The sequence below is a fragment of the Emys orbicularis genome, chromosome 2, assembly GCF_028017835.1.
Source record: "Emys orbicularis isolate rEmyOrb1 chromosome 2, rEmyOrb1.hap1, whole genome shotgun sequence".
NCBI lineage: Eukaryota > Metazoa > Chordata > Testudines > Emydidae > Emys > Emys orbicularis.
This window is the reverse complement of record NC_088684.1, coordinates 262,900,487-262,923,808: the sequence shown is the minus strand read 5'-3', so window position 1 is coordinate 262,923,808 and position 23,322 is coordinate 262,900,487. Positions and strand designations below refer to the sequence as shown.

Genomic DNA, 23,322 nt, shown 5'->3' with positions numbered 1-23,322 from the left:
TGTCTGTCAAGGCTCCACCATCACCTCATTGAAGTCACTTGAAAATACCCATTTCTGAACACTGCCTACAAGCAGTGTTTGCAATATATTTTAATAATCAAAACATGTGTATGCCTAAAACCAAGCTTAAGATGGTTACTATGTTTTCCTCACCCCTTCCTTCTGGGTGTAAGTCATAACTTCACAAACCTGTCATGCTCACTATTAATATTGTAAGTTCTTTGGAACAGGCAACTCTTCTGTGAAAAGCCTAGCACATTTCTGAGCACTATAAAATAAATAACATCATATACTACTTTTACTGTTTAATACTACATAACATGTATGTACATCTGTTCTGTCCCCAATGTGCAGCCACTGTCATTGGCATTATCATTAGGGCCAAACTGATGGATCTGAACTCCTATGAATTCTAGCTACTAGAGGATAAATGTCTTTACTTAACTGGAAATAATATATACATACTGGTTAACATATACCATTGCCCCTAGTATGTGGCACGTCAAACTTGCTCAAATATTTGTGACAATAACATTCAAATACCTGTTCCAAAGACATAAACCCTAGTCTTAGCACAGCTGACAGTGTTTGTCCTTTAGCTCAAATGGTAGATGCTTGTGTTTAGTTGGCAGCTGAGTGCGCGTGCCTATGGGTGTCACTGGAAGTGGGAAGCACATGAGTGGGAAGGTAGATATCACTGGAGGAGGGGGTCTGGTGGGTGTTGCTGTGGAGGGAGGGAATGTGATTAGAAGAAGGTAATGAGTGTCACTGTTGGGGAGGGGGCTGGTTGGAAGGGTTGATGTGTGTTGCTGGGGGTAAGCCCTTGAATGGGAGGTGTTTGTGTTCATCTTTGGGGATATGGGGCTTTTGTGGGTGGCTTGGTGGGTGAAGCACATAAGTGGGAGGGGGAAGCAGCTGAGTTTTGGTAGGCTGGTGGGTATCAGTGGGTGAGAGGAGGGTAGGTGGCAAAGTTGGTGGGAGCTATGGTTAGTTGTAGGGTGGACACTAGAAGAGGAAGGTTATATGGCCGGAGTGTTCCTCGGAGGGAGGGCTGGCAGGTATAAAGAGGTCACTGGAAAGTGGAGGCAGATAGATGGGAGTGGTGTCACTGCAGGAGGAGGAGTTGGAATCTGGTTGGTGTGGAGAGGCTGGCAGGTGTCCTGCGTTGCCTGACGTCACTGAGGTTAAATGGAAAGGCTGGTGGACGTCTGTGGGGCGGGGTTATTACGGGTGTCCCGGAGGGGGTGGGGGAGTAACTATGTGGGGTGAAGTGCGGGAATTTAGCAGCTAGGAGGGGATTTCCACAGATTGCATCACCGCTGCTCAGAGTGTGACTTCTTCGGCAGCCCCTTCTCCACTCTCCCCAAATTGTTACCGGAAGTGACGTCGCGTCTCCGGCCTCCAATCAATAATGTCTTCAGGAGGTGGGGCGAGGCGCTAGTTGCCATGGTATCGGACGCTTAGCTCCTTTCTTGCGGCGCTCCTCGACTCCCTAGTGGAGACGAGGCAGGAGCCTCCGCGCCCAGCCATGAGCAGCCTGTCGGTCGGGCGGAAGCTCAGCCTGTCCCCGCACATCCTAGAGCTCCTGGCGCTTCCCTGCTGCCTGGAGGAGCTGGAGGCCGACTGCCGGTAAGAGAATCACGGGACGGGGCTGGCACCTCTGTGGGGTGAACACGCGGAGCTGGAAGGGGAGGAGCCGAGGTAGGCGGGGGAGCTGGAGGGGGCGGAGCTGGAAGGGGAGGAGCCGAGGTAGGCGGGGGAGCTGGAGGGGGCGGAGCTGGGGCAGCCGAGGTAGGCGGGGAAGCTGGAGGGGGGAGGAGCTGGGGCAGCCGAGGTGGGCGGGGGAGCTAGAGGGGGGAGGAGCTGGGGCAGCCGAGGTGGGCGGGGGAGCTGGAGGGGGGGGAGCTGGAGGGGGCGGAGCTGGGGGAGCTGGAGGGGGCGGAGCTGGGGCAGGTGAGGTAGGCGGGGGAGCTGGAGGGGGGGAGCTGGGGCAGCCGAGGTAGGCGGGGGAACTGGAGGGGGGAGGAGCTGGGGCAGCTGAGGTAGGCGGGGGAGCTGGAAGGGGGAAGCTGGTGGGTGGAGAGGACTTGGGGACCAAGGAAGGCCAGGGAGACAGGAGGAGAGCATCTGGCTCTTCATTGTGGCAGGAACAGCAAGAGCTGCTACCTTGTTTGGTGGAAGTGGTGCCTTGTTGTACCTAGCCTTACTCCCTCCAACTGTTGAGTAGGGGACGTAGGGCACCTTGATACTAGCAATATTTGTACTGTCTATGCTTAAAAAAACAGTTGTGAAACTTTGAGGATTAGCCTTGAAGGTTTTTATAACACAGGAACTGCTTGTTGTTGTTTTTTTAATGCTCCTCTTTCCAAAGGCCTTTTTGAAGAGCCCCTTCAGGGAATGCAGTAACTTGTTTAGTTGGAGTTTCAAGCCAGAGGATTGTACATCTGCTCTCTGTGGTTGTGAGAAATCCTATCAAATTAAAAATACCAACTAGCTATTTTTAAGCAATACCAATTCACCCTCATGGACCCATTCTTCTAAAATGACAACTGAAGATTACTTTAAATTATATTAACTCACCCCTCTGTACTGTTATTATGTGACCCGAAAATAGCTTTTAAATCAGTCCTTGGCAGTACGTGACCTTATTCTTACATCTTTGTTTCATAATGCTTTATTCATATTTGTGTAAGATTTAAAAATTACAAGGAGTTGTGCCTACTATTGCTTGACACCCATTGTGCAATGTTCCTCAACGTAGTATTATTTTGGTATGACTAAAGAGCTTCTGTGTGTGAGGTAGATACCATATCTTTTTTTCCTCAAAGAAAATGAAAATTTTACCCCTCCCCATCCTTATGTTCTGATCCTTTCAAATGTCAAAAGATAAGTAGGATCTGACTTAGCAACAGTTAAAGAATATGTGTGATAGGAAGTGTTGCCCAGTGATTCAGTAGGAAGCTGAGTATTGCCATTTTGGGACCATCCCATCAAGTCCTGCCTCCAGTAGTGGCTAAAATAATAGTTTATGTTTTTAGGAGACAAAAATCCTGTAATATGCATTTGACCGTCTGAGCAGTGGTGCATGTGGGAGAAGTGTGCATAGTACTCTTTCACCCTGCTTCAGTCCTGATTCTGGATCCCATTAAGATGCTAGTGGGCATTCTGCTGATGGAGTGAGTGTTTGGGGCAGTCTTTCAAATATAAAACTGATGTTTTAGCCACTTGTATCCTTGTTTATATATTGAACTGTGCTAGTGTCAAATCTGTTACTCTAAATTCTAGATGAGGGGTTGCGTATGTTACTCAGAATCTGTTTATGTACCTAGGTTTATTGGAATTATAAGAAAAATGACAAAGCAAAAAGGGGTAATCAGCTGAACAAATAAAATTCAGTTATTTACATCATTCATTTTTGTGTCACTTTAATACTTCAAGGTTATGATGTTCTGTGCCTGTAAACAAAATGTTTTAAGAGTCACAAAATGGTTCTCTCTAAATGCTTTCAAACCTGTTCTGAGGCTTTTTCTTTATGAATTAAGTAATTTGAATATAGCCTTTTCTCTAATCTATACTGATCAGTTTAAGCACGTTTCCAATTAAGGGATAAGTAGCTAAACCTAATAACCAACTTAAAACTAAAAACATTGTCACATCATAAAACTGGATGTCTTATACAGAGTTTTGTGGTAGACTCTTGGTCATAGCTTTTGCTTTTCAGCTTCTGTCTTCTGGGATGTTCCTGACTCCTGTGGACTACTTGACCATATATGGCTGTGTTTCACATTATCTCTCATGGAAATTGTTGAAGAACAGAAGTTTCTTCAACAGTCTATCAGGCAAAGGACTTGCTACATTTCTAGCTAGAGCTTACTAGTCCAAACTTGGCATGTTCTTCTAATCATAGAATTTTATTAAGATGACAGTGAGTAGTCATTTTTTTAAAACAATGGCGTAGTTAGAGAGAGGTGGGATTTTCAAAGCTACCTACATGGTTCAGGCACCCAAATACTATTGAAAGTCAAAGGGATTGGTGCACCTACGTTATGTAGGCACTTTTGAAAATCCTGTCCAAAGTTTTAGGTTCATCACTACATACTAAGAATTAATGTGAATTCTTGTAACTGTGAAGGGTTGTGTCAGGGCAAATTAAGAGGAGTTGAATTTGAAGAGTCAGTGTATAACTAAAACAAGATTTCATACTATTTTGAAGCTGTAATGCTGTTTCATGCAGCAAATTATTTGTCCTAGTAATCTCTCTTTCTACAGCACCCATGTTGTATTAGCAGGTGTGAAAAAAGTTTAGTTTTTTAAGTGTTTTTGTTAAACATGAAATAGGTTCTTAACTCCATTCACTTGGTTTGAAATTTGATATTTTTTGTAATGCTTTTGAAATAAACAAATGAATTCTTAAATCCAATCCTCACAGGAAATGGTAACGATCTCAGTTTTACAGATGTGGAAAATGAGACCTGGAAGGGTTAAGTGACTTGTCTTGGGGTAGTGAGTGGCAAAGTCAGGATTAGAACTAGAGTGCTTGACTCTCAGTCCCATGGGGAATATGAGACAAAGATTATATGAGTTGTCAGAGGCCAAATAATGAATCCGTGACAGAACTGGGATTAGCCCTAAAGTTTGTCTGTTGAACATGTTAATAGTACTTGGCACATTATGGTTGGTGGGTCAAAGTGCTTGACAGGCTGACATTTGTAATGATAGCATTGTAAAGAGGATCTCATTTGGAACACTTTCTGGAAGAATGTTGTTCTATTACCCTTTATGAAGGAGAGAGAAAAGACACAATTCAAACCACTTTCTGTTAGGTACTGTATAAACATGAATAGACTTGGTCCTCTCCCATAGAGTTTTAACTGACAGATTCTTTGTCCTCAGGCTAGCAAATCTTCCCTCCCCAGCACCTTAATATTTTTAAAGTGACTTGTCCAAGAATAACCTGGATGTCCAATTTGGTTGTCCCTCAAGAATATAATTAGTTTTTTTCCTAGCACGATTAGCCACATGCACTGTTCCTGAAGCGTAGTCTGAGGCTCAACTGGCTAAGTGGCGCCAGAGGAGGGATTTAGCAAAGCAGTTGAAGCAGGCAGGTATAATCTACTTATGTAGTTCAGTGACATTTACAAGGAAATTGTCACTTCATCCTCAGGTTGGACATAGGAATCAGTCAGTGCATCCAAGAATTATTGAAGTGTAGGTCAGCAGGTTGTGAACAAGGCAGCAATTACATTTCACTTGTCTAAACTGTTTTTGGCTTTCTTGGGATGCGGGACAACAGAATTTGACCTAGCCTGTTGTCCCAATAATGTTGAAACATATTTTGACATTTTCAGAACAGAATATTTATATATTTTGTTTCAAAACAACTTTGAGGGTTTTAAAAAATATTCTAAATAAGATTTAAAATGCCAAAATTGGAATATAACATCTAAACAAAACACTTTGACCTGAAATTAATTTTTTTTTCAGAATTTTGTTTTGTGAGAAATTTCAAAATTTATTTTTGTTCTGTCTCAAATAGAAAAAAAATATTTTTCCAGGAAACAGAAAATCTAGTTCCCACCCAACTCTAAAATTAAATATGATCTCCTGAACTATATGAAAGATTATTAGTGTTGTGTATAGAAAAATGGTCACAAAATACATTATTTCCTCTCTGCATTCTCTTCCTATAGTGTTTAAAATAACGGTAAGTTTGTTCTGAAGTTTGTTTATATCTGAATATCTGATCAGAAACACTTCTCTTTATTAAACAAAAATTACAAGGGAAAACAGATTGTAAGTACACTTCTAACTCCATTTTCCCAAATGATGCCCAATTGTTATCTTAGATAGGTACCGTAAGTAAAACAATAAGACATATGTCCTTTGGATGATCACTACTGTTTTGAATTTCAGTTCTTAAAGTTAAATTGCCTTACCTGACTAATTAATTTAGTAATCTTTCTTCAATGAAAAAACTTTTTTTTTGTAGGCCTTCCATTTCAGATGACTTAAAAGTAGGCTATTTTATCACAGATCATGCCACTCAAACAGATATCAAAGAAATAGTAGAACTAAAGGAGCTTACTACTACTACACAAGCCCTAGTCCAGGTAAGAGAGCTTCTTGGATATGTCTCAAGATATTCTTCACCATGTTGTAGGAAAAATCCTCTGTCAAAGTCATCTTTACCCTTTGTTATTTTCTGTCCTGTTATGGTTGTTTCATTTAAGCTTACATAAATCTCAGTTCTCCATTAAAATATGCCAATAACTCACATTTATATTAAATAGGAATAGCTGAATAAAAGACTAGACAGTTTGGTTACACTCATCAGAGTGTGGAGATTGATCCATGTGAAGATTGAACAAACATATAAAAAAAGGAAAAAGTTTAAACATGGTGAGCAGAGAATGCACATAAGTGAAGACTTTAAAACTTAAACGGTAAACCTTTATATTAATGCCCAGGACTCTAGAAGAGAAGTTTAGCACTGGAATAAATAGGCCCAGCTCCATTAATACTACCTGTGAATTTGGCTATGTATGTATGTATGTATATTGTGACAGACCCAGACCAGTGGGGTACAGGAGTCTGGTAGAGGGCAAATATACTGGTCACTGGATGAGTAGTTTTCTGTTCCCTGAGTGACCAGAGAAGGGGCTGCACTAGAGTAATCAGGAACCTGCTAGAACCAGTTAAGGCAGGCAGGCTAATTAGGACACCTGGAGCCAATTAAGAAGAAGCTTCTAGAATCAATTAAGGCAGGCTAATCAGGGCACCTGGGTTTTAAAAAGGAGCTCACTTCAGTTTGTGGTGCGAGTGTGAGGAGCTGGGAGCAAGAGGTGCAAGGAGCTGAGAGTGTGTGCTGCTGGAGGACTGAAGAGCACAAGCATTATCAGACACCAGGAGGAAGGTCCTGTGGTGAGAATAAGGAAGGTGTTTGGAGGAGGCCATGGGGAAGTAGCCCAGGGAGTTGTAGCTGTCATGCAGCTGTTACAGGAGGCACTATAGACAGCTGCAGTCCACAGGGCCCTGGGCTGGAACCCGGAGTAGAGGGCAGGCCCAGGTTCCCCCCAAACCTCCCAATTGACCTGGACTGTGGGTTCTTCCAGAGGGGAAGGTCTCTGGGCTGTTCCCCAACCCACATGGTGAATCTCTGAGGCAAGAAAATCCACTAATAAGTGCAGGACCCACCAAGATAGAGGAGGAACTTTGTCACAATATACAGGAAAGTAGCTTGTGTAAAATAGTGCCATACCCTTACTTTAAAAAGATTATGTATAAAACAATTATGTGATGAATTAAATAGGAATATAATATTCAAATCAACTTGGTAGAGAAAGGTTGGTTGTAACTAAGGTCTTCTTTCAGTTTGCTACTGTGATTTTGGTAGAAGCACCAATATTTAAAATATTTAAAAATAAAATATTTGGATAAATACACTTAATATTGGATTAAAACAAGCCCGTCTCTAACAAATTCATGTCTAACGAACCCATATTACAAAATACACCGCTACCTCGATATAACGCGACCCAATATAACATGAATTCGGATATAACGTGGTAAAGCAGTGCTCGGGGGGGGGGGGGGCTGCGCACTCCGGTGGATCAAAGCAAGTTCAATATAATGCGGTTTCACCTATAACACGGTAAGATTTTTTTTTGGCTCCCGAGGATAGCGTTATATCGAGGTAGAGGTGTAGTATGAAGAAAGTTACTGAGATATCCCTATTTATTATTTTTTCACATTTTTCATTCATTTAAAATGCTACAAATTTAAAACTGAGGGAAGGAGATACTTTATAATTAAGTCTGCGAGTCTGTCACGGAAGTCACAGATTCCGTGACTTTCCGGGACCTCCCTGAGTTCTGCAGCAGCAGTGGGGGTCCCGGGGCCATGTGCCACTGCCCACTCCCTGGGCTGCACTGGCAGCAGACCAGGCCATGTGTCGCTGCCTCCCCCACCCCCAGCAGCTGCGGGGGTCCCAGGCTGCCCACTGCCACCTGCCCCCCACCTGTGGCACCCCGGGCTACCCCACCCCCAAGCAACCCACCCGCCCCCTTCCCCAGAGCACCCAGGATTTAGTCAGGGGTATATAGTACAAGTCATGGACAGGTCACGGGCCATGAATTTTTGTTTCGGGCCATGACCTCTTTATGACTTTTACTAAAAATACCTATGACATAAATAAGGCTATGTTTTAAATACAATGTATTAACCTGCTGTGATTATTGCGGAAGACTATTGCACCAAATAGCTGGTAAGTTTTAAAATGATTTTATATAATTATCAAACAGTGCTTTCCTCTTATTTTGATCAAGTCTGTTCGTGTTTCTGATTGAAATAAACAATTTCTATCTTACATGAACACAAAGGTGCATAGCATGTGAGTGCCTTTATAATACCACTGCCACAACTTTTAGTTGTAACCCTCTTATTCTCCTGATTCTTCTGTCATTCAAAATGTTAACTTTTCTTATTAAGTAGTAGTGTTCTTTAGTCAGTCAACTGAATGATCAGAATCATGCCTTCTTACATTTTAAGCACTGTAAGAACATAAATAATAACCATACGAATGGCCATATTGGGTTAGACCAATGATTCATCTAGCTCAAAAAGAACAGGAGTACTTGTGGCACCTTAGAGACTAACAAATTTATTAGAGCATAAGCTTTCGTGGGCTACAACCCACTTCTTCGGATGCATATAGAGTGAAACATATATTGAGGAGATATATATACACACACATACAGAGAGCATGAACAGGTGGGAGTTGTCTTACCAACTCTGAGAGGCCAATTAAGTAAGAGAAAAAAAAAACTTTTGAAGTGATAATCAAGATGGCTCAGTACAGACAGTTTGATAAGAAGCAAGTGTGAAAATACTTACAAGGGGAGATAGATTCAATGTTTGTAATGGCTCAGCCATTCCCAGTCTTTATTTAATCCTGTGTTGATTGTGTCTAGTTTGCATATCAATTCCAGCTCAGCAGTCTCTCGTTGGAGTCTGTTTTTGAAGTTTTTCTGTTTTAAGATAGCCACCCGCAGGTCTGTCATAGAATGGCCAGACAGGTTAAAGTGTTCTCCCACTGGTTTTTGAGTATTATGATTCCTGATGTCAGATTTGTGTCCATTAATTCTTTTGCGTAGAGACTGTCCGGTTTGGCCAATGTACATGGCAAAGGGGCATTGCTGGCACATGATGGCATATATCACATTGGTAGATGTGCAGGTGAACGAGCCCCTGATGGTATGGCTGATGTGATTAGGCCCTATGATGATGTCACTTGAATAGATATGTGGACAGAGTTGTCATCGGGCTTTGTTACAAGGATAGGTTCCTGGGTCAGTGTTTTTGTTCAGTGATGTGTGGTTGCTGGTGAGTATTTGCTTTAGGTTGGGGGATTGTCTGTAAGCGAGGACAGGTCTGTCTCCCAAGATCTGTGAGAGTAAAGGATCATCTTTCAGGATAGGTTGTAGATCTCTGATGATGCGCTGGAGAGGTTTTAGTTGGGGGCTGAAGGTGACAGCTAGTGGTGTTCTGTTATTTTCTTTGTTGGCCCTGTCTTGTAGGAAGTGACTTCTGGGTACTCGTCTGGCTCTGTCAATCTGTTTTTTCACTTCAGCAGGTGGGTATTGTAGTTTTAAGAATGCTTGATAGAGATCTTGTAGGTGCTTGTCTCTATCTGAGGGATTGGAGCAAATGCGGTTATATCTTAGAGCTTGGCTGTAGACAATGGATCGTGTGGTGTGTCCTGGATGGAAGCTAGAGGCATGTAGGTAAGTGTAGCGGTCAGTAGGTTTCCGGTATAGGGTGGTATTTATGTGACCATCGCTTATTAGCACAGTAGTGTCCAGGAAATGGACCGCTTGTGTGGATTGATCTAGGCTAAGGTTGATGGTGGGATGGAAATTATTGAAATCATGGTGGAATTCCTCAAGGGCTTCTTTTCCATGGGTCCAGATGATGAAGATGTCATCAATGTAGTGCAAGTAGAGTAGGGGCGTTAGGGGACGAGAGCTAAGGAAGCGTTGTTCTAAGTCGGCCATAAAAATGTTGGCATACTGTGGGGCCATGCGGGTACCCATAGCACTGCCGCTGACTTGAAGGTATATATTGTCCCCAAATGTGAAATAGTTGTGGGTGAGGACAAAGTCACAGAGTTCAGCCACCAGGTTAGCTGTGACATTATCGGGGATACTGTTCCTGATAGCTTGTAGTCCATCTTTGTGTGGAATATTGGTGTAGAGGGCTTCTACGTCCATAGTGGCCAGGATGGTGTTTTCTGGAAGATCACCGATGGATTGTAGTTTCCTCAGGAAGTCAGTGGTGTCTCGAAGATAGCTAGGAGTGCTGGTAGCGTAGGGTCTGAGGAGAGAGTCCACATAACCAGACAAGCCTGATGTTAGGGTGCCAATGCCTGAGATGATGGGGCGTCCAGGATTTCCAGGTTTATGGATCTTGGGTAGCAAATAGAGCTAGCTATTATCATCTAGCTCATTATCCTGTCTTTTGACAGTGGCTGGTGCCAGGTGCTTCAGAGGGAATGAACAGAACAGGGCAATTATCAAGTAGTGTAGAAGTTCTATTACACTCATGATTTGATTCCATGAGTATTTATTCATTTTAAGAGGAAGTTCAAATTAATTACTCACTGTCATCCTTGGGCTTTTGTGACTCTGTTCTCTCTTAATTCTCCTAAATTTTGGATCATTCCTTGAGAGTCTCATTCAGTGGAACTTCCTCCTTTCTTCTCTTTCTTTCTGTTCAAGCCCCGTAGACTCCATTCTTGGCCCCCTTCTCCTTTCACTCTGTTTGTGTGACCTTCGCTGCCAGCTAGGATTTGACTGTCATCTTCATGCTGATGACTCACAAATACAACTCCCTACTTTGAATTTATCTCCTTCCATCCAAACTAAACTCTTAGCCTGTCTTTCTGACATCTCCTAGTGTGTGTCCAGCTAACAAATTAAATATAACATGGCCAAAACTGAGCTCCTGATCTTTCCTCCAGAGCCCTCGCCACTCACTCCTTTCTCTATCACATTAGACAACATCACCGTATTCCCTGTTGTTTAAGCCCTTAATGTATTGGCTTTTGCTTTGACTCAGGCCTTTTCCTTTGATCCATACAGCGGGGGGAAGGAGGAGGGGGGGGGCGCAGAAATGGGAGGGGGAGGGGGAGCGGGAGCTAGTGCTTCTGCAGTGGAAATATTGTGGGGGCTCCTCTCCCATATAAAAACATGTGTGTGAAGGGGTGGCTGTGAGAGTGGGACCTGGAGGAGCTGAAGTGGCCGCGTCGGTGCCTAGGATTGGGCCAGAGAGCAGGAAGGAACAGCTGGGACCCTCTTCCCAGCCTGGAGTTCGCTGCCCACTCCCATCCCCCACAGAGTCTCAGTAGCTCTCTTTAATCCCACTCCTATCCCTCCACCCCACCATTGATAGAGAGCTTTCACCCCCACCACCCCTCCCACACACATCCAGGCCACTTCTAAATCTTACAGCTTCTTCTTGCACAGTATCTACAAGATCTGACCTTTTCTTCCTGCCCACACTACCAACATTATTTCCCAAGCCCTGATCATGTAGCACCTTGACTACTGCAATCTCCTCCTCTCTGGCCTGTAAGTCTACAACCTCAGCTCTCTCAAGTCCATTCAAAATGCAATCACTAAGATCAACTTGGCTCATTGCTCTGACTGTATCATCCCCCCTTTTTAATTCCTTTTCATTGAATCCATAATGCTAATTTCTTATCCTTACTTTTCAAAGCATTTGACAATTTAGTCTTATCCTTCCTGTCCTCCTTTAAATCCCTCCTCAAAACTCGTCTCTGCCTTAGAGCATACAGAAAACTGCAACCTAATATGGCTAAGCAGTGGCAAGTTTTGACCACAGCTATGGAATGGCTAAAAATGGCATACATCTTATTACATGTGGTACCCTGTCTCCCCCACCATCTGTTGTGGCCTTCTCGTTTGTTTCGTTCCCTTATTATAGCTTGTCTTTTAAACTGGAAGCTCTTTGAGGCAGAAGCTGTTATTTAATATGTTGTGCGTACCACTATGGGACCCAGCCTGGCTGTGACTTTTAGGCACTATGACAAAATAAATGTTGTTAATAATGTTGTATCTGCAATTATACTAGTATAGGTAGGATATATGATTATCATTAGGGCCCAGATCCACAAAAGGACTTGCATTTCTCACTTAGGCGCCTAAGTCCAACATTTAAGTACCGCTGAGATCCTTAAAACCCCTGTTCAGCTGCTGTCTAACTCTGGAGGTGCCTAAAATTCCTGAGCACCTAATTTTTTTTTCTGTAAAAGTCCCAGAAGCCTAAGTTTCTGCTCCAGGACATGCACCCAGATGCCTGTCATTTCTAACCCTCTGTGCTATCCTCTAACAGGTGAAGATAGGTGTTGCCCTGCCTATCCTGCCAGTAGGCATTTTCAGAGCACGCCTAATTCCACCCAAAGTGGCAGACATATAATTGCAGTATCATGAATCTGATTCTTCCATACCATAAGGTGCTTGCAGTATTGTTGATGCCAGTCTTCGCTTTTTAACATCCCACAGTAATGATCATATGAAGCAATGATCATGTTCATGATAAAGCATGTGACAGAGATTGTCAGTGGTGACATTGAGAATACAACACATAATTTATGTTTTCATAACTGTTTATAATTTATGTTTCACCCTACAGAGACAATTACAGTTTGCTTTATGTAATTAAGTTGTTTGATTTTTGTCAATAAGTTTTCTGATAGAGTATTTTGTAATCCTCTGTTTAGAAGGATGCCAAGGTATTTCAGTCAACAAAATTTCCACTCATCCAATGTCTTACATAAACAGAATAATTAAAGCACAAATACTTTCTGATTAGTTTATTTTGTATCAGCAGGGAAGATTATAGAAAAAATGTCCTTTGTAGTGTATATGTAATATCAGTCTTTACATTTTTAGTTCACTGACTCCATCCAGGAAGATTTTATGATCTATAAAAATATCCTTCAAGCACAATATGAGGAAAAAATACAAGAGCAGGCTTCGAGTCTCTGTAGACAGATAAATGACAGACTGAGAGACATAGAAGCTTTTCATAAACAGGTACAGAGTACCCTATTTAAAATGTCAATTTCTCATTCATTTACCCTCTATATTTGGGCAGATTATTGATATGTAATAGTATAAGATAAAATTAATCCACAAATATGTTGATTAATATGAATGTGGATTTCCAAAGATTTGCAGTTTAAAAAGTAGTGGGTAGTTATATGGAAAACATCTACCTATAAACATATGTAAAAATGTTTACAAAAAATCTTAACATTTAGTAACAAACGTGCTATAATAGTGAGAACTTTCAACGTTAATGTCCTTTTAATTTATAGGTCTAAGATTTAACCTACCTCTTTTCTTATGTGTTTATAAAGTCCAGGCAGTTCTTTATGTATGTATTATCTTCCAAAATAAATGCTTTAACACTTTGTGTTAACAAACCAAACTAATTGCCAATGTCCTAATGCTCATGGAGAACCATACAGTAACTGTCCAGTGCATGCTTATGCATGGGAAGACAACAGTAAAGGAAGGGGGTTTAGTTTTAAGCTTCCAAGATATCAGTATGAACAATAAATAATAAAACAATTTTAAAATTGAGAAATGTATGTCTTTTTAAACATTTTCAGATGTACAGTCCTTGTACATATTTTTAAATATATTGGTTGCATTTCGAGTATTTCCTTTGGAAAGATTTAGTAATCGTTGTTTGTTTCTTTTCAACAGCATGTATGTGTCTAAAGTACTTTGGAACCCATTTATATAAAAATGTATACTGTAAAATTATTTAGTGGAAATGAGAGATCGTTATACACCAGTGATATAAATAACAAAGGGACAGAAAAGTTATAGGGGCACTGGCTCATTAACTTTTCCCCCAGAACAGAGGATTTGGACAACATTTTGCTTTTGTTCAGTGGAAAAACAATAAGAACTAATGTTTTTCTTTAAGTCCAATATAACTGTTTCAGTAATCCATTAAAAATTTGAATTGCAGAAAGAAGTCAAAATTCGACAAAGCTACCAACAGCAGCTATGTGATGCACTTGCTGTTCTCAGGGTAGATTATGAGGTGGGTTTTAACTATAATTATTTTTTTCAGTATAACATTGATTTGAAGAGTGGTATAACATGTTATTTACAGGCTACAGCATTTTGAGTGCCGGTGCATTGTCAAAGCTGAAAAAAATAGAATATGATACAGCTGTTTGGTGAATGTGTCATATTAAGATTAAGCCTTCCAAAACAATATATTGAATAGGAATAGAAAAAATGAACATTATGTAAAAATATTTGAATGACTTTAGCAACAACAATTAGTTCCTCAGCTACTGAAAAGCCTGACCGTGCATTGACTTCAAGGTACACAAGTAATGCAGAATTGGGCCCAAATAGTTGGTTAGAGCTTAATCCTGCAAGCTTCTGAGGATTGAAGAAAGAGGTCTGAGAAAATCAGGGTAGCCTCTTAAAGGATGGAATCTTTGGAAAACCAACTTTAGCTTTAATTCACAAAATGAATACATCTTAAAAAGGAATAATTAAAATTATTTAAATCTTTAACATATTGTGTCTTCTAATAAAGGAAGTTCAGATTCTTCCATTTTTACAGCCTATTAAATTGGCGTTGTAACCACAGATCAGAAAAGAAACATCAGTGCATCTGAATGAAAAGAAAAATCCACTCGTATGACTAGCTCTGTTACATAATACAAGTGTGATAATCAGAGAAAATATTGTATGTGGTGCAGCAGATAAAATAAAAGCTTCCTGGTGCATTTTGCAGTGTTGTAGCTCTGTTGGTCCCAAAATATTAGAGACACAAGGTAAGTGAGGTAATATCTTTTATTTTGTCCTATTACTGCAGAGGTGTAACAGGCCACTTCACATTGAATGGTTTCTTACAATATGCGTTAACTACTTATGCTAAACAATGTGTTCCACCTTGTATTTAATTATGATACTCTGAGTGCCTTTCCCAGACCTGAATAAGACTCTATAAAGTTAGAAAGCTTGTCTCTTTCATCAACAGAAGTTGCTCCAATAAAAGGTATCGCCTCACCAATTCCACTCTCAAACTGTCATTGCAGACAAAGTGGTGACTGACCATAAGTAACCTAAATCAATTTTTTTCAGTGAGATGAAACTTGGGGGTATGCATGACAAATCAGACTCCTTAAAGGGGTACAGTAGTATGGAAAGGTTGGGAGACCTTGACCTAAATGACATTCTACTGCCCTCTAGAGACTGTAGTTAAAGATCTGAGATATCAAACCAATTCTCATTTCACAAATTTCTAGATGTCATTTTACCAGTAAGAATAATTCCTGCCAGGAAGTTATTGAACTTTGATTTGCAGATAAAGAAAAAAATTAAATGTGATTTTTGCATCATTACAGAAAACAATGTCAGTATTTTCAAAATCTTTTTTATGATCGCTTTATTACGGATGTGGGTAGGACACAGGACAATATTTTTAACTATAATTGTTTATTTTATATATTAGTACATATTTATGTACAAAATAGCATAGTCAGGTGCAGGTGGATAGCAGCAAGTGGATAGCATAGCACAGGGAGCATCGTAGCAAACAGTAATGGAAAACAATCTGGAAAAGGCAAATTTTGGGGAGATATTTAAAGGGGAGGAGGAAGAATGTATGGTTACAAGAGGATGAAGACTCTTCCAGGCATATAGAGGGACATGGAAAACTGTGCAGTTGTGAATGAAATCAAGTCATTTAGGAAGTGAAGTTTACAGAGAGTAGGACAGAGGAAGGTGAAGAGGAGGAAAGAAGAGCAGTCATAAAGAGAAGTGGAGATCCAAAATCCTGAGAATGAGGCATTTGAATATGATGTGAAAGGAGACACGAACTTGGGACATGAGAAGAAGATGTTTGCATCAATGGGTTAGATAGCTTAAAGGAAAGCAAGGGGAGAATCAGGGATCCAGAAAGGAGGAAGCTATGTTAGTGGAATTTTTAGCAGTGGGAAAAAGATGGCTGTTGTAGAGATAGAAGTGACACAATTTAGCAACAGCCTGGATATTTTAAGGTGGAGTAGAGACAGAGACAGTTTGTGTCTCTCCTGCACCATGTCTGGACAATAATATGAAGTGCCATCATCTGAAAAATGAAACTGCTACAAAATCAAGTACAAAATATTTAAAGTTTCTACAAGAGCCACAAAATCCTCCCTAATGGTGATTTCAACATGGCAGTTGTAAGCAGGGCCGGCTCCAGGCACCAGCTTAACAAGCAGGTGCTTGGGGCAGCCAAGGGAGAGGGGCGGCACCTGCGGCAATTCGGGGGCAGCAGGTCCCTCACTCCCTCTAGGAGCGAAGGACCTGTCGTTGAACTGCTGCCACCGATCGCGGCTTTTTTTTTTCCAATTACCGCCGCCGATCGCGATTGCGATCCTGGCTTTTTTTTTTTTGCTTGTGGCGGCAGAAATGCTGGAGCCGGCCCTGGTTGTAAGCAGTTCCAACCTTTCCTTCTAGAGGTACTTGAAAAGAATCCTCTTTAAAGTACTATATTTTATGGACTATATGAACAAACTGGCCAGGTACACAAGAAAAGCCCCGGGAACTTTTGAATTTCATTTCCTGTTTGGCCAGTGTGGCAAGCTGATCAGCACAGGTGACCATGCAGAGCTCATCAGCAGAGGTGACCATGGAGTCCCAGAATAGCAAAAGAGCTCCAGCATGGACCGAACGGGAGGTACTGGATCTGATCGCTGTATGGGGAGATGAATCCGTGCTATCCCAACTCCGTTCCAAAAGACAAAATGCCAAAATATTTGAAAAAATCTCCAAGGGTATGAAGGACAGAGGCTATAACAGGGACCCACAGCAGTGCCGCGTGAAACTTAAGGAGCTGAGGCAAGCCTACCAAAGAGGCAAACGGCCGCTCCGGGTCAGACCTCCAGACATGCCGCTTCTATGATGAGCTGCATGCAATTCTAGGGGGTGCCCCCACCACTACCCCACCCCTGTTCGTGGACTCCTGCAAGGGGGGAGTCTCACGCAACAGGGATGAGGATTTTGGGGATGAGGATGATGATAGCACACAGCAAGCAAGCGGAGAAACTGTTCCTGGCTGTCGGGGAGAACTGTTTATCACCCTGGAGCCAATACCCTCCCAACCCTCCCAAGGCGGGCTCCCGGATCTTGAAGGCGGAGAAGGGACCTCTGGTGAGTGTACCTTTGTAAATATAATACATGGTTTAAAAGCAAGCGTGTTTAATGATTAATTTTCCCTGAAGACTTGGGATGCATTCGCGGCCAGTACAGCTACTGGAAAAGAGATTTGGGGGTGTGTGTGTGGGGGGGGTGTTAGTTGGGTTTCTGCTGCACGTTAACCCGAAAACCGCAGCCCCTCCTTTTAAATGGCCAACCCATTTTAAATGGCCAACCCAACAGGTACTTGGTATGGGAAATGAGGGCACTGCTGTTTGAAACCGTTCCCACATGTTATGAAGGTTAAAGAGGAAGGGATAGCTCAGTGGTTTGAGCATTGGCCTGCTAAACCCAGGGTTGTGAGTTCAATCCTTGAGGGGGGCCACTTAGGGGTCTGGGGCAAAATCAGTACTTGGTCCTGCTAGTGAAGGCAGGGGGCTGGACTCGATGACCTTTCAGGGTCCCTTCCAGTTCTATGAGATAGGTATATCTCCATATATTATAAAGAAGCCAAAAGACTGTGGCTTACCATGGCTGCCTGCAAGCCGAATTCTGTTGCCCGGCCCTGCGTGTGTGATCTCTCATACCAAAATGGCAGGCCCTCAATATAAGAGGCAAAATGCGACCTTGTACTCTACAATGTGTCTTTTTAAATACTACTCTCCCTTTTTTTTCCCCTCCTGCCGCTGCAAATGTTTCAACGCTCCCCCAGAGGCTAGCGCAGATAAGAAGGCAAAAAAACGCACTCATGATGAAAATGTTCTCTGAGCTCATGCAGTCATCCCGCACTGAAAGAACTCAGCAAAATGCATGGAGGCACATAATGTCAGAGTCCAGGAAAGCACAAAATGAACACGAGGACAGGAGGCGGGAGCAAGAGGAGAGGTGGCGGGAGCAAGATGATAGGTGGTGGCAGCGTGATGAGAGGAGGCAGGATGCAATGCTGAGGATCAAACTGATGTGCTCCGGCATATGGTTGAGCTGCAGGAAAGGCAGGAGGAGCACAGACCGCTGCTTCAGCCCCTGTGTAACCGACTGCTCTCCTCCCCAGGTTCCATAGCCTCCTCACCCAGACACCCAAGAACACGGGGTGGGGAGGCTCCGGGTACCCAACCACTCCACCCAAGAGGACTGCCCAAGCAACAGAAGGCTGGCATTCAATAAGTTGTGAAGTGCAGTGTGGCCTTGTCCTTCCCTCCTCCCCCACCCCACCCGGTGCTTCCCTTCTCCCCCACCCCTCCCAGGCTACCTTGGCAGTTATCCCCCCATTTGTGTGACGAATTAATAAAGAATGCATGAATCTGAAACAACAATGACTTTATTGCCTCTGCAAATGGTGATCGAAGGGGGGAGGGAGGGCGGTTGTTTTACAGGGAAGTAGAGTGAACCAAGGGGGTGGGTTTTTATCGAGGAGAAACCAACAGAACTTTCACACCGTAGCCTGGCCAGTCATGAAACTGGTTTTCAAAGCTTCTATGATGTGCAGCGCGCCCTGCTGTGCTCTTCTAACCGCCCTGGTGTCTGGCTGCGCATAATCAGCGGCCAGGCAATTTGCCTCAACCTCCCACCCCGCCATAAACGTCTCTTCCCTCTTACTCTCACAGATATTGTGGAGCACACAGCAAGCAGTAATAACTATGGGAATATTGGTTTAGCTGAGGTCTAACCGAGACAGTAAACTGCGCCAGCACGCTTTTAAACGTCCAAATGCACATTCTACCACCATTCTGCACTTGCTCAGCCTATAGTTGAACAGCTCCTGACTACTGTCCAGGGTGCCTGTGTATGGCTTCATGAGCCATGGCATTAAGGGGTAGGCTGGGTCCCCAAGGATAACTATAGGCATTTCAACATCCCCAACAGTTATTTTCTGGTCTGGAAAGTAAGTCCCTTGCTGCAGCCATTCAGACAGACCAGAGTTCCTGAAGATGCGAGCGTCATGTACCTTTCCCGGTCATCCCACGTTGATGTTGGTGAAACATCCCTTATGATCCACCAGTGCTTGCAGCACCATTGAAAAGTACCCCTTGTGGTTTATGTACTGGCTGCCTTGGTGCTCCGGTCCCAAGATAGGAATATGTGTTCCGTCTATCGCCCCACCACAGTTAGGGAATCCCATTGCAGCAAAGCCATGCGCTATGACCTACACATTTCCCAGAGTCACTACCCTTGATAGCAGCAGCTCAGTGATTGCGTTGGCTACTTGGATCACAGCAGCCCCTACAGTAGATTTGCCTACTCCAAATTGATTCCTGACTGACGAGTAGCTGTCTGGTGTTGCAAGCTTCCAGAGGGCTATCGCCACTCGCTTGTGAAATGTGAGGGCTGCTCTCATCTTGGTATTCTTGCACTTCAGGGCAAAGCAAGTCACAAAGTTCCATGAAAGTGCCCTTGTGCATGCGAAAGTTTCGCAGCCACTGGGAATCATCCCAGACCCGCAACACTATGCAGTCCCACCAGTCTGTGCTTGTTTCCCAGACCCAGAATCGGTGTTCCACGGCACGAACCTGCCCCATTACCACCATGATGTCCACATTGCCAGGGCCCGTGCTTTGAGAGAAGTCTGTGTCCACGTCCTCATCACTCTCGTCACCGCGCTGCCGTCACCTTCTCGCCTGCTTTTGCAGGTTCTGGTTCTGCATATACTGCAGGATAATGCGCGAGGTATTTACAATGGTGATAACTGCCACGGTGATCTGAGTGGGCTCCATGCTTGCTGTGGTATGGCGTCTGCAGGAGAGCAGAGTTGCAGCGGCAGCGGTGGATGACGGAATAGATATTTATAGAGAGAAGCCACGAGAATAGATATTTATAGAGGACCTGCGAAGTAGATTCATGAGAGCAGAGTTGAAGCGGGAGCGAATTTCTCCATGTTGGCTGTCATGGGCTCCCGCTTCCGCTGCAACTCTGCTCTCCTGAATCCACCTCGCAGGTCCTCTCGTCAAGCAGAATAAATATCTATTCTCGTAGCATCCGCCTCTATATGACCGTCGTCACCTGCCGCTTCCGCTGCCACTCTGCTCTCCTGGTGCCATGAATCCACTTCGCAGGTCCTCTATATGACCGTCATCATCCGCCGCTTCCGCTGCCATTCTGCACTCCTGTCTTGATCGATAGCGAATTTCTCCATGTTGGCTGTCATGGGCTATCGATCGAGACAGGAGTGCAGAATGACAGCGGAAGCGGCGGATGATGACGATCATATAGAGGACCTGCGAAGTGGATTCATGGCACCAGGAGAGCAGAGTGGCAGCGGAAGCGGCAGGTGACGACGGTCATATAGTGGCGGATGCTACGAGAATAGATATTTATTCTGCATGACGAGAGGACCTGCGAGGTGGATTCATGGCACCAGGAGAGCAGAGTGGCAGTGGAAGCGGTCATTCGATGATGATGGTTAGCAGTCCTACTGCACTGTCTGCTGAAATGCACTGTCTGCGCAAAATGATTGTCTGCTGTTGCTTTCACGGAGGGAGGGGGGACTGATGACGTGTACCCAAAACCACCCGCGACAATGTTTTTGCCCCATCAGGCATTGCGAACTCAACCCAGAATTCCAATGGGCGGTGGAGACAGCGGGAACTGTGGGATAGCTACCTCAGTTCAACGCTCTAGAAGTCGACGCTAGCCACGGTACTGTGGACGCACTCCGCCGACTTAATGCGCTTAGTGAGGACACACACAATCGACTGTATAAAATCACTTCCTAAAAATCGACTTTTCTATAAATTCGACCTAATTTCATAGTGTAGACATACCCTATGTCAAAGAGCAATAAGTTACATTTAACTACCACCTATTGGGTAATAATTAGAGCTGTCAAGCGACTAAAAAAATGAATCTTGATTAATCGCACTCTTAATAATAGAATACCATTTATTAAATATTTTGGATATTTTATACATTTTCAAATATATTTATTTCAATTATTACACAGACTACAAAGTGTACTATGCTCACTTTATATTTATTTTTGATCTATTTGCACTGTAGAAAAACAAAAGAAATAGTATTTTTCAGTTTACCTATTACAAGTACTGTAGTGCAATCTCTTTATCATGAAAGTTTAATTTACAAATGTAGAATTATGTACAAAACCCCCTGCATTTAAAAATAAAACAATGTAAAATTGTAGAGTCTGCAAGTCCACTCAGTCCTACATCTTGTTCAGTCAGTCGCTCAGACAGACAAGTTTGTTTATATTTGCAGGAGATAAGGCTGCCCCCTTCTTGTTTACAACGTCACCTGAAAGTGAGAACAGGCATTCTCATGACAGTTTTGTAGCCGGTGTCGCAAAGTACAGAAGCTCCCTGACTTACGCAAGCGTTCCATTCTGGAATGCCTTGTGTAAGTCGATTTTTGCGTAAGTCAGGAAATTGTTCTCCTTAATCTCTAAGGACAGGACAAGAAGCAATGGGCTTAAATTGCAGCGGAGGAAGTTTAGGTTGGACATTAGGAAAAACTTCCTAACTGTCAGGGTAGTTAAGCACTGGAATAAATTGCCTAGGGAGGCTGTGGAATCTCCATAATTGGAGATTTTTAAAAGTAGGTTAGCCAAACACCTGTCAGGGATGGCCTAGATCAGTGGTTTTCAAACTTTTTTTTTTTTCTGGCGACCCAGTTGAAGAAAATTGTTGATGCCCATGACCCAACGGAGCTGGGTATGAGAGGTTTGGGGTGCAGGAGGGGCTCAGGGCTGGGGCAGAGGGTTGGGATGAGGGCTGTGGGGTGGGGCCGGGAATGAGGGGTTCAGGGTGTGGGAGGGGGCTCTGGGCTGGGGCAGGGGGTTAGCGTGCCGGAGGGGCTCAGGACTCTGGGCTGGGGGTGCAGGCTCTGGGGTGGGGCTGGGAATGAGGTGTTGGGGTGCAGGAGAGGGCTCAGGGCTGGGGCAGGGATGGGAGCGTGGGGTTGGGGTGTGGCCTTACCTCCGGTGGCTCTCGGTCAGCAGTGCAGCCGGGGTGCAGAGGCAGGCTTCCCGCCTGTCCTGGCACCGTGGACTGCACTGCGCCCTGGAAGTGGCCAGCAGCAGGTCCGGCTCCTAGGCGGAGGCGCGCAAGTGGCTCCACACAGCTCTCGCCTGCAGGCACCACCCACCCCAGTGCAGAGCCGGTGCTCAGGGCAGGGGCAGCGGATAGAGCCCTGTGGCCCCCCTGCCTAGAAGCCGGACCCGCTGCTGGACACTTCCGGGGCGCAGTATGGTATCTGTACAGGTAGGCACTAGCCTGCCTTAGCCGGGCAGCACCACTGACGGGACTTTTAATGGCCTGGTCAGTGGTGCTGACCAGTGCCGCCGCAACCCCGTGCCTTACAGTCTGCGACCCAGTACTAGGTCACGACCTGCAGTTTGAAAACCACTGATCTAGATAATACTTAGTCCTGCCATGAGTGTAGAGGAATGGACTAGATCAGCTCTCAAGCTCCCTTCCAGTCCTATGATTCTATGATAACAGTGCAAAATTAAATTGAATGTCACATTAATTGTAAATGTTTCATGTTAGAGATATATTAAAATACATAGGATGTATTCATTGTGTCCGTTGTCAAGCTATCTGGAGTGGCTCATGAGCATGAGTGCCAGCCTCGGGGCAGACTGTCAAGGAACAGGGCATAAACCCCAAACTGGTTGTATGTTCTATAATTAGATTTCACCAACCAATTAATAAGTGTGAACTCTTAAAGAATTATAAGAGTCTTAATATGGAATAACAGTCCCCTTGGGCACTCTGTTCTGTCTTGCCTCCCAGGCAAACCTGCCTTTGTGATATATGATCCCCTTTGCCAAAAATCACAACAATATTCAGGTTATTCCCAGTCCCAAAGGACTAGTCACATACCCCAGGTCAACTGTACCTCAGATCACAAACCAAAGACAATGCTTGTAGCCAATCCTAAAATACTAATTCAAGATTTATTAATTAGGAAGAAGAAATGTTATTTACAAGGTTAAAGACACGATATTGTCTTATGTTCCAAAAGATGATGATAGCTGCTTTAATATGAAAGCTTTATATGTCCTTTAGGGCTAACCCGAGCTAAATCACTGGGGACCCTTTGCTTATGCTTAGAAATCATCGCCTCTCAG

The 23,322-nt window shown here is 43.6% G+C and overlaps 1 protein-coding gene across 1 annotated transcript in view; it reads left to right on the top strand.

Moving 5' to 3' along the window:
• Positions 1-1,528: 1,528 nt before the first annotated feature.
• C2H10orf67 (chromosome 2 C10orf67 homolog) overlaps positions 1,529-23,322 on the top strand; it is a 122,767-nt gene continuing 100,973 nt past the window's right edge. Inside the window, 4 exon segments of the mRNA XM_065400264.1 lie at positions 1,529-1,629; positions 5,990-6,110; positions 12,972-13,115; positions 14,065-14,139. Coding sequence (XP_065256336.1) covers positions 1,529-1,629; positions 5,990-6,110; positions 12,972-13,115; positions 14,065-14,139 — 441 coding nt within the window.